Genomic DNA, 12,183 nt, shown 5'->3' on the forward strand with positions numbered 1-12,183 from the left:
TTGTATAAGTTTAAAGAATAGTTGATTAATTAATGCACCTTCTTCATATGGACCAGAGCAGCTGTTGCCAAATGGAGACAGTAAACAATGAACTCCTAACTCACTGATTGCCTATAGTTTATCTGAATATTAGATTAATTTGGTGACTTTCACATTGAATTTGATTTTGGACACTTTAAATGTTTTAAAGGACCATTGGACATTATGAGTATAGTGCACTTGGTCTCCTATTAAATGTAGAGCTATTTCACAACTATCTACTCTGAGCTTTAGCATATTTTTTTAAAACATTTATTGGCCTAATACAGAGCCGTTTCACTATCAAACAGTCCACACGGGGGCAGCATTTACCTTCATGGAGGAACACACCAACACCGGGAATCATGGATAAACCCTTTTCCTCACTGGGCAGAACCTCTAATAGAAATCAACTCATTTTGGCCTCCATGGCCTTTATTAAAATCAATTAAATCCAGGATGGAGAATCATTTCAAAATAAGGCACACCATTACGGACACCATTACCATTACGGTGTTTTTAATGCCACCTTCATGGATTATAAACTTAACGCCAAATAATAAAAAAAAAAAATCACAATCACACGCACAGTAAATATTGAATGTATTTTATTATTACTGTAAGCTCCTGGTTCTGGCCACACCCTTGGCAGGGCCGACTGAACACGTTGGACCAGTGATGACTCCCAGAGGGTGTGTCCTGCCGCTGTGAAACAGACCAGCGTTCACCTCCTCCTCACCGGCGAGGGAGTCGCCGCCTCGCCTCAGTCCGCCTCCTCCCCCATTAGAGAGAGCGGGAGCGAAGAGAGAGCCGTGCGCCTCCCAGCAGGACAGTGAAGTGCTTTCTCAGCGGCTCAGGACGGATATCTGAGACTGCTGCGAGTATCACCAAAGCCCTGTTTCCACCTGGAGTACAATCTGTGAGCAGCTCGGATACCTGCAGGATCTGTTAGGCTCTCCTGGAACCATGGGGGACGTGGTTTCCTCGCACCTGGATGAGAACAGGCGGGAGATGATTACAGGTAAGAGAGAGGAGTCTGAGCTGTGTGCAGACAGTTTGTCACACACTCAAGTGGCTTCAAGTTGTTCAAGTTATTTTGATCATATCTAAAAGAGCACTGAAATGTCTATACAGTTTGTAACAACTTTATTAAGTTTTAATGTCCCGCGGTAGAGATATATCCCCACACGCTCTTTTTGCCAGAATTTCCTGAATCACAGCCTGTAAAACTCATGCTTATGTGTTGGAGTGAACTCTATTTTAGATTAAACCAAACTTCCTTTAAACTGAGCTGTCTGTCTAACCTAAGGGGAGAAATCCACTGAAACCCTCTGTGCAGGAATTGCGCATAAAGTCTGACTGTAATATGTGTTGAATGACTTCTCCCTGGCCTGTTCTCCTCTCATTTATAACAGTGTATTGTTGCTCTGCTCCACTCAAAGAGCTCCTCTGAATCCCAGCTCTGCTGCGGGCCTGTTTCTCAGAGATAATAAGTAGGTTTCCCAAAGGGAAGCATGTTTGTATAAGTTTGGGACTGGCTGCTATTTAGGTCTCAGATTGCTCCAGCCTCCCACTGTGCACTGTGCAGGTCTGTGTGATTATTTCAGCAAGGCAGTGGGAGCAGAGGGAGGCAGAGGAAGAGTGCAGGGATGTGTAGATGCTTCCTTGGAATTATAAGACTGTCATCGCTAGAAGCAGTTTGACAATGAATCACAGGTTCAGAGTAACTCAGGAGAAGGGACAAGACTGGCATGTTTTTTTATGTTTGAGTTGGTGTTCAGATCCTCTCGTGCTTTCCAGGAACTGTCACTTTAGGCGGGGATAGGATGTTCCTACAACTTCAGGATTGTAAATGTGTGTGTGTGTGTGTGTGTGTGTGTGTGTGTGTGTGTGTGCGCTGGCACTTGCATGAAGAAACCACTTCCAGAAACCAAAGATTATGTTCTTGAGGTCCAGACACTCAGTTTGTTTGTTGTTGCTTCTTTTTGTGAATGAGACGGAGAAACACTCTCAGAAATAGTTGAAAACAGGAAGAATAACAGGGTTAGAGGCTGCCACATGTGGTTATGGTTTGTTTCTCTGGTTTCATCAGTTGTGTTTGTTATTGTGTATTTGACTAGTCTGGGCCCAGAATTGTTGAAACAGTGCAGCAGCAGTAGTATTAGTGAAATGATCGAAATAAAGACTCATTTAAATCAAGGACAAATGTGGAATATTCTCTGGTTCTATCTTTCTAAAATGTGAGGATTTGTTGCTTTTTCTCCGTTTTATATCATTAGAAAAAAATTATATATCTTTGACTTTTAAACTGCTGATCAGACAAAACCTGCTATGCGAAGATGTCGAATTGGTCTCTGGGAAATTTTGTTGGCGGCTATTTTTAATGACAAGAGAAAAGTTTGGCCTACTTGGGAAATCTGTGGCTCGTTTATATTACACAATAAAAACATAAACTTCTGAACAGCTGAAAACAGAAGCACCATCATTTTAAGTTTTCAGCTAGAATACCTAAAATTGTGCAACATTTCTTGCTTCTCAGTCTTTTAAGAACCAGATACATATGGAGTTGAGTCAGAGGAGGAGGCAGAGGAGGAGGTTTTAGGTGAAGCTGAAGAGGTAAAGCAGGTACAAACATGTCGCAGGATTAATAGCTGAAACTGCTGTCTGGGTCTCACACACCCTCCCTCTGTGTCGTCTCTCTGAAGATCGTTTGTTGTCTCCTTTGCACGTATGGATGAATAGCATGTCCTTTAAAGTACAAGGTACAAATCTTCTTTGGTTTTAGGTGTGCACATGGTCTGTGTGTGTGTGTGTGTGTGTGTGTGTGTGTGTGTGTGTGTGTGTGTGTGTGTGTGTGTGAAGACTACTCAGCATTTCTTCACTGGGAGTTCTGTTTGGACTGTGCACCTCCCTGCAAGGTGATTTCTTCATCCTCGCTGCCTAAGCACATTCTCACAAAATGATCTCCTCCCTCGTGTGAGCCTACACAACAGAGATGCACATACACATACAAATGCAAATCAGAACTGTGGTGGTCACCTACACAGTTTATGTCCCATCATCCCTGCCTAAGAGAGACGAGGTCATCTGCTCGTTTTTCCACACACTAACGCTGCCGGTTTCAGTTGTAAGGAAGATCTTGCAGAACAAGAAAGAAAGCGCAGGGAGTGAATGATGCAGAAGACATGAGGCGTCAGCTTATGTCAGCATCTTAGTCATGCCTTTGATGATAAGTAACATTTCTGAAGACAGGTTATTTGGCTAAAATGCTACTCCGTCTGCTTCAACACAAACTGATCTTGGTTTTCCAGTCAGAAGTGTTACAGTTGATGCAGCTTGTACACTGTTTTGTGTAGCGCAGGTGCTGGTGGACTACAGAGATATACAGTATTCAAGTGAGACAGTCATAACCCCCGAAAGACGGATGAAGTTCAGCCTCCTCTGCTAGTTAGCTTCCGTCGTCAACTCAGTGGGTTTTCCCAATGAGGGTTTGTTTCTGAAAGGCTGAAACATGTTCTGTGTTTTCTGTCCATATTCAAAGGAAATGAAGTATCTACTCCTGTGCTTCATAGTTGAATTTGAACATACAATCTCATGAGTAGTGGTGGTTTGTGTTTATGGTCCTGGCAGGTACAAGTGGGCAATAAATCAATATAATATTGTCTGAGATTTATTCAATGTAATGTGAAGATATACACCATGTTAAACATGCTCTCTTCCAGGCCTCTAAAGGCGCCTACATACTGTGAGATTTCAGCAGTATTATCAGTTTATTCGAGGCCACACTGTACGACATGGATATAATAAACTTATAGTGCGACATCAGTTTTGACGTGTGTAGAGTCTATGATGATAACACCTACCGAGTCGTACAACACAAGTCAATACACAAGAGTAAAACGTCCAAAGCGGGCGCCATAAAATGAACGCATCATTTCGTGCTGCATTCCTGTCGGTCGGTTAGTAGATTACATGACTGTATATTGAGATTGAGGTATTTTTTTTTTGTTTGGGTCAAAGGATGGTTGGTCAGTCACGGTCTGCTATGACATTTTGTACAGACACTCGTGGTCCCAAGAGGATGAATCCTACTGACTTTTCCTGCAGCACCACCATGATGTTGGCATTTTTAGCGGGAGGAACGGCCTCATTGACAGAGCGCCATCAGCAGAGCACAAGGAGATGGAGAATATGTGCTGGAGCAGATAGAGGGATACAGTTGAACCTTTTTAACATGCCTTCACAGGTTGAAACAGAGGACTGGGTGTGTGTTTTATGATGTGGTCTTTGTTCCCAAATTCCAATTTCCAAGTGCCTAAAAGGCTGTCCGTGCACAGCTTCCCAGGCTGCTGACTTTGGCAGAGCAAGACGACCAGTGGAAAGTACCAACTCTTTCCATGTTCGGAGTGGAGGCCCCATTAACCGTCACTTATCTGGTGGAAGTTTACACAGGACAGAGAGAGTTTTTGTCAGATATCCACAATTGAAAATAAAAAAAAAAAAGTGACAAAGTGATTTGAAACCAAAAATCCTGCACACTGCGCTGAGAGCTCTAGATACATTTCATAGAGCAATTTCTCCATCTCATAGGCATCTATCAGCCAGGATAAAACTATTTTGGCGCAGATACCAAAACAGTGCTTCTTTTTTTTTCAGCATCTTAATTTGAGCATTATTAACATTTTTCTGCAAAACCCTTTCCATTTTAAGAGAAGTCAGACGTCTCGCTCTCTTCCTGTGCTCCTCTAACCTGTCCACTCTACTCCTCCTGGTATGACATGGTGTTTTTAATAGGTTGGTGTGTCCCTGTCCCGTCGTCTCCTCCACATTCCCTCTCTGTCTGTCCTGTCCTGTCAGCTCTTTCCTTCCTGCTCTCCCACTGCAGGCCAGGCTCCCTCCTTCCTGTGTCGTCCCTTCCATAAACAGATCATAGTCAACACTGTCTGCTGCTGACGGAGTCAAACACGCTGATCGGCTCGCAAACTCACTTTTTTTTTTTTTTCTTTTCTTTTTCTTTTTTTTTTCCAGCACTGGAATGTGGGAAAAGCTCATGTCCCCGCCTGCATGTTCTTGCACAATTTATTAGGATGCTTGTTGCAGAGAGCGGTGGAAAAGAAATGCTGAGTCAGGCAGTGAAAGGATTTGGGGAAAAAACGATGATTCAATTTAACTGATCCCTTCTGGGAGATTCTGCTCCGACTTCAAACTGGGACTGCAACTAACAATTATTTTCATTATTGAATAATCATTTCATGTTAAAAAAACGGTGAACAATAGCAGTCTCCTTTTGTCCAACCAACAGTATAAAATGCACAAAATTTATAACGATAATAACTTGAGGTTCAGGCTGAATTTGGCAGCACATCTACAGTATTTCCATTTGATTCAGTGGTGTAATTATAAAAACTTGTGGTCTTGGGTTTAATGTTTCACAATCTGAACATTAATGATTCACTGAAGAGCTACAACAAGATGAACAGGACATTTTAATCTAGAGAGAACATTCAGAACTCTCTCATCAATATTTATTCATAGTGTTTGCCAAGAATTAATTACATTCAAATGTCTTATATCAAGTTTTACTAATGACTTTTACCAGAAGCCGTGATAGAGAGAGATTTGTGCTGATGCTACATGGTAGGTATGTCTTTGGGTGCTGCACAGGACTCACTGTCCAAAAGGCCCATTTGAAATTTTATTATACGGCACTTTTCATAAAGAGCTGATACGACACCCTTCATCTCACCATCCCAAAGAGACAGTGTGTCTTCACAAGAGAACTGCAGCTCTCCACTCACACTCTGTTAATGTTTAACAAAGACATTTAAATTGCAGCACTGATAAATTCCACTGTACCAAAACATGGCCTTGTTAACGCAAACTGTGGAACACAACAGTCTGCTCTCGACTGTATTTTAATAAAAGTGCGATAAAAAACAAAAAAAAAAAACATGAGACAGTTTGTGTCAGTCGTGTAATAATTCGTTTATCTTGTTTATCTCATGTCTATGCCCCCCCCCCACCCCCCCGCAGCTCGGACCAGAGATGTGATGAAGGAGTTCAGTGATGTGTACGAGCAGCAGTATGCCGTCGCTCTCTTCAACAGCGTCCGCTTTGAGATAGAAGGAGGAGGAGGGACGCAGTCACAGCTGCTTCACAGAAAGGCAAGTTCAGTGTCTCTGTTATAAAAGAGAGACTCAAACCTGCTCGTCGGACAGAAGCATGAAAGACATCAACAATAATAATAATAAAAAAGGATGTGGCCTCTGTCTGTGAATGGACTTTAATATCTCTTTCATTTCTGAAACACAGTTGTTGTCATGTCTTTAATGTCATATGAAACTGGATGTGAAAGAATAATTCCGGTTTATCTTTCGACTTTATCACGTCTAATTTTTCTATTATTGCTGGCTGTCATTTACAGTATAGAGCAGTTACAGCTTTTATTTGATAGAGACAGACAGGAAGTGTAGGGAGAGAGTAGGGGAATGACATGCAGCAAATGGTCTGGCCGGTCGAGAGTCTAACTGGGGACTCGCTGCTCAGGGTATTTGAGTTGTATGCTCCCTAACCATTCAGCCATCAGGTCGCCCCTAAAAACATGGATCTAAACTTTGCTATGCAGGTTTATAGTTTAACTTTAATTTCTCCATCTTCCTCTCCGCCGTGTTTACAATATGCTTTTGGTGTCTAACATGAACAAATTCACTCTGCTGTTTGTAGCTAAATGACTTGTGTGTAACAAAGCTGCATCAATATGGGCTTTGTTTGACCACCAGAGCCTGATGTTATACACGCTGCATGAATGAGCTCATTCTTGGGTCTATGTACCAGTACATCACCTAATGAACGAGCGCTCCGCTCCGCCGCGCGCAGTTTTGTATTCCTCTCGTCTTTTTCGACTGAAGGTCTCACTTTTGTCCGTGTTTTCCGTCACTGGAGGGAAAGTGGAGCAGATTTCACACATGAGCAGAGATGCTGTTTGGAATTCTGTTATTGCAGCTCATCTGCTGTCTTCTTCACTATGAGCAGGCCAGCTGCTTGTGTGTGTGCCTGTGACACCAACGCAAAATTATGCTCATGTAAACCAACAGTCCGCAAACGCAAACACACATACAGGACACATGCTAGGGCTCATCTATCTGTGCTTACTTTGGTGATTTAAAGGTATACCATAGTATCCAGACTCACGTACAGGGCCAGGAAGCTCGATACCGACCGAATTAGTTTCACACTACCAAGTCATTGGTAGTCGTTTCAATACCTAAGGAGTAAATGAGAAAATCTCATCAGCGTCAGTGAGCCAATCAGCAGGCAGTACGCGTGGACCAAGATCTAATAATGCTGGTGATTGGCTGTTTATTTACATGAACACGTTGGAGAGTGTAAAGAGATCGAGCTTAAAAATAAAACTAAAGTAAAACTAGTATTTGTACCCTAATAGCTATTAGAATTTTCTTTTTCTTTAAATGAATTTGATGACATTGGTGTTGGTAAAAAGTGTTGTTAAGATTCGGTATTCGGTATTGAAGTCAAGGTATCAGTATCAGTATCAGTATTGGTACCGATATCGAAAGTTTCTGAATGATACCCAGTCCTTCTCATATAACATATGTAGTGAAGACTCTGAGGGAAATTAATAAAAGTGTATTTTTTTTTTTTGGGAAATGGAAGTTCTGATATTCTATTTTGACGTGTTATTTCAGTGAATAATTTCCAATGAGAAACCTGCTGTCTTCACTTAGAGACTGTTTCTCACACACATCACACACTCTGTTCATCCTTGAGTGAGTTCAGGTGAATGTTTATGCACCAAATTTGACGAAATTCCCTCAAGGCATGAGACATCCTTCACGAGAACGGGAGGGACAGACAACCCTCTAGCCGTCGCCGGCGTGGAGGCATAAAGATTTGTCTTAATTTGTTAAATATTTGCACAATGAACACTGAAGTTTAACCCCTTGTTTCTTCACCTGCTATAGTAATCAGCACCTCATTTGCATTTTCTCCTTTTTTTTCAAGCTGGGAGTATTTCTGAGCTGATCAAACATTAGTGTGGTGATCAGTGTCATTACAGCAGAAAACCAAACGTTCGGGTGAAAACTGTTTAAACTGATAACATGTTTTCAGAGAAAACCTTCGCATAATCCTGTGCAAGATCATCACTTTCTTTCTGCTCCACTTGAAGATAATCACAAGTGACTCAGTCGCTCATGCACATCAAATCAGGTGCTTTAACATTTTGTAGCAAACCAACAAACAGCAGTCAGTCTGCTGTCAAACATCATGTTTCAGCTCCGCCTCGCCCCTCCGTCTGCCTCGTTCTTCCCTTCCTCTCTGAGCTGAGTCTGAGTAACAGGATTATTTGATCTAGGACAGGAAATCTAAAAACAAAGTGGGTGGTGTGCATCCGTGTGTAAACACTTGTGTGTTTCTGGGTAAACATCTCCACCTCGCGTGTTTAAAAAATTAGGCTTCAAGTCTCTTGCATAGTTAAAGGTGATCTCACTGAGAACAATATGAAAATGTGAGAGTAATTATCTCGTCTCATTATCACTGATCTCATTAATGAAACATGTACGAACCTGTTGTGCTCCGTATCACAAGATACAATGACATATAAACTATGGCAATGCTTGATGCCTTAGTGCTGAGTGTCTGTGTGGCTCCTCAGGACCCTCTGGCGGGCCGCTTGATCTTCTCAGGGAGTCTGTTTCAGTACCTGGAGGAGAATCGGAAGTGGAGGAATCGCTTTGTGTCCGTGCCAAACAGCTACACCATCAACCTCTACGAGAGCAAAACAGTGAGTTTTCTCTTACTGGAACAAACTGCTGTCCCATCAGGCGATTCGGGCGCTTACGTTAAAACAGCTAAGTGTGTGTTTGCCATCTCTCTAACAGGCACATGAACGGGGGCTGCACCCAAAAGTAACCATCAACTGTGCTGGGTACAAGGCCCTGACCTCAATGGAGGAGTACATAGAGCTGATTAATACCAGCCTGCCAGGTAAGAAAGAAACAGTGTGAATATCTACAGACTCTCTCAGCTGTTTTATTTATTCATCAGCTGGCTGTTTTTCCTACTTGTGTGAAATTCACTCTCTAAACCCTCTAGTTTCTCATTCTTGTTCTGTCATGTGACTTGTCGTAGGCATCAAGGCCAAAATGGGCAGTAATCCGTTTATCAAGTGTGCGACCCAGTTCCCGCTCATCCTGTGGCATCCGTACGCCCGTCACCACTACTTCTGTGTGATGACAGAGAAGGAGCAGAAGAAGTGGCACGCCGTGCTGCAGGACTGTGTCAGACACAGTAACAATGGTAACAATATACACACGCATTAGCACACGCACAATGACTTCAGTTCTGCTTACAATGAGTAGAAGTGAAGCAATGATACAGACAAAAAAGGTCCCCGACATCTATCCTGGACAATGATGTCTCTTTACCTTTGTTGGTGATTCAGACAAGGGTGTGTGTGTGTGTGTGTGTGTGTGTGTGTGTGTGTGTGTGTTTGTGTCGCAGTGTGAGGCGTTTACATGCCATCGGAGTGAGCTGGTTGAGCTGTGAATATGAGATGCTGCTGTAGGAATGATATGTATTTGGATTTGGTTACACTGTGACATGTTGTTTGGATCAGAGATACAAATGTTAAGAGTTTCACAGCCAAGACAGAAACTGAAGCACTAAAGTAGCTGGCAAGGACTCAACAAAAGACAGAACCTGACTCGTTTGAGACAGGCGACTATTAGAGACAGGCTTGCACAGTATATTTGATCATATTTAGTAAGAATCTCTCTGTTTTCTAATTTGCTATTTGCTGTTTATGCAAATTCAACACTTTCTCCTTGTGTTTCACAATAAAACCCCTCCAGACGTTCTGAGTATAATCCCTTCCAGTGCTGAAGCCATTGGTTGAATAACTGACACGTCAACAGACACAAAGATTAATTAAATAAAACAAAAATGTCAAATTCTCTGGCTCCAGCCCCCTAAGTGGGATGTTTTGCTGCTTTTTGCTGTTTTCAATCATTGCTAATTGAATATCATTTTCAAGATGTCGTCTCGGACACTGTGATGGACACTATTACCACAAATAATCAATTAATCAGACCAACAATAGACAGATTAATCAGCGTTCAGAATAACCCTTTATTTGAGCCCAAATCCCTTTCCTTTTGTGGAATGCTTTTATTGTGAAATATTTGAAGTATGTGTTGGGTTTCTTAACACCACGAAAGAACAGCAAAGTAGATTCTGCTGGTTAATGTGCACAGTGACAACATCTTCTGTAGAGGGTGTTTGGCAAGAAGATTAAAGAACCATGACGAACTATGTGGAAAAAAGAAATCTAAAAATAAAGCTGGTCACATTACAACATGTCATCAGTTTCTGCTTTTCCATTTTCAATGACATCTTCATGTCAAAGGTCTTTCTCCCCAGCTTTTATTTGTGTGAGCGTGCCATCATTGTGTTCGTGAATCGACGGTATTATGGAGGATGCTGCGGTGTGTTTGAATGTTTGTTTCATCAGGGTGGAGAACTGCTTTTTTTTCTTCTGTTAAAGTTTCTTGTTGAGACGGCGTGACTCATGCGTCGTTGTGTTGAGACGCTGAGAGCAGAGACATGCCAGAGGACGTGAAAACATGATGTAATCCATTTTTGTGTCACGTTGTGAGCGACAGCTTTGGGGCTTGGTGTACTAGAATCAAAATGGTAGGAATGATTGGTCTGCTTACAAACTTTGTTCACCACATGACACGTTGAATGCAAATCACGCACGAAAGCTTTAATTGGCAGGCATATTTACATTTGCATTTTGCAGTACAGGTCAGGGAAGTCACTTCGCTGCCTTAATTTGTCAAGTTGCATTTTTGTGGTTATGTGCATGCATGCGTGTGTGTGATCTCACATTCAGTGTGCTTTATTTAGACTCAAGACACAGAGGATCAGAATGAACAGGGAACTCGGAGATGTTGAGATTAAAATACAAAACTACAGCGATTCAGTGATAACTAACGGCTGCTGCAGCGAACGTGATCAGGCTTGTTTGAATCCTGCTGACTGCAAAGGCACGAGGTGCGGATCTGCGGACTGTGGATCAAGCGTAAATTATTGATAAAGATTCACACACAAATGATTCCCTTGTGACCGTATCAATGAAGTTCTCATTTCAAAAAAAATTTACAGGTAATTCTATAATTTACTGGAAATATATATTTTTTTATGTTTTTCTATTACATAACGAAGAAACAAACAGTATAACTGCATATTATTGTCGATAAATCCACATTATTACATTATTTCATTTAACTTTAGGGAAACTAAAACTTATGATTAACCAGGATATCATCCACATTCTTTTGCATATGGAAGATTTAATCCACAAAGACAAGACGTTACCCTAGCTGGACCTAATTTTCAAACACATACATATGCAGGCGTGTGGTTCTACATGCACATATAATTATAATGCTATTTGAGCTTTTAGGTTTTGGCAGCTTGAAGCTAATGTAGAGTATGGCTAAATTATCTGTAATTGTGCTTTAAATGATTGGGAGGAAGGATCGTCGTGCACAAGGAGTCATTGTAATCATTAAGTCAGCTGCATCGAGTCACTCAGCACCTTCAGACAGATGCAAGCACCCGTGAACTATAGTAAAGCGTTTCCACCGTAAGTTAAAGTCCGAACAGGCCTGTATCATGAACAGTACAATTAAACTTCACACTGTGTATTGAATGAAACAACACACTGGTTTTAACCTCATCGCCACCATGACAAAGTTGTTTAACCTGATTCAGTGTTTTGCACATAGATAACTATTACACGACCCGACTGCGCTGCATGAAGTCAAAGCGAAGCTGCTTAAGCACACATGTAAATGCCAGCAGCTCTAATATCAGCGATAGTCACTTCCAGCGTGAGCCCTAAAGTTAGAGGAGCAACCTAAAAAGGGGCTTCCTTTCTTAGTTTTGGTCAGAACCAGCCAATAAGGAACCAAACACCAACTTTAGAGCACACGGTGAGTCTTTCCAGTCCGTCTCACTCTTTACTTTAAACTAGGCCTACCTGTTGGGGCATGCTCAGTAAACACCAGACTCCCTGCCGTACATTCCAGCTATGAGGCTGGGCTCTGGGCACATGTTGTAAGAAACAAAGCCTGTGTT

At 41.9% G+C, this 12,183-nt stretch overlaps 1 protein-coding gene across 1 annotated transcript in view; it reads left to right on the plus strand.

Moving 5' to 3' along the window:
* The first annotated feature begins 823 nt into the window (after positions 1-823).
* Positions 824-12,183, plus strand: part of LOC111238476 (niban-like protein 1) — a 31,679-nt gene continuing 20,319 nt past the window's right edge. The window contains exons 1-5 of the mRNA XM_022768010.1: positions 824-1,039; positions 6,052-6,182; positions 8,693-8,821; positions 8,919-9,024; positions 9,169-9,336. Of these exons, the coding sequence (XP_022623731.1) occupies positions 985-1,039; positions 6,052-6,182; positions 8,693-8,821; positions 8,919-9,024; positions 9,169-9,336 (589 nt within the window). The 5' untranslated portion in view covers positions 824-984. The remainder of the gene's footprint in view (positions 1,040-6,051; positions 6,183-8,692; positions 8,822-8,918; positions 9,025-9,168; positions 9,337-12,183) is intronic.

Source organism: Seriola dumerili, unplaced genomic scaffold (genome assembly GCF_002260705.1).
Source record: "Seriola dumerili isolate Sdu_G_001 unplaced genomic scaffold, Sdu_1.0 BDQW01001387.1, whole genome shotgun sequence".
In the NCBI taxonomy this organism is placed as follows: Eukaryota; Metazoa; Chordata; class Actinopteri; order Carangiformes; family Carangidae; genus Seriola; species Seriola dumerili.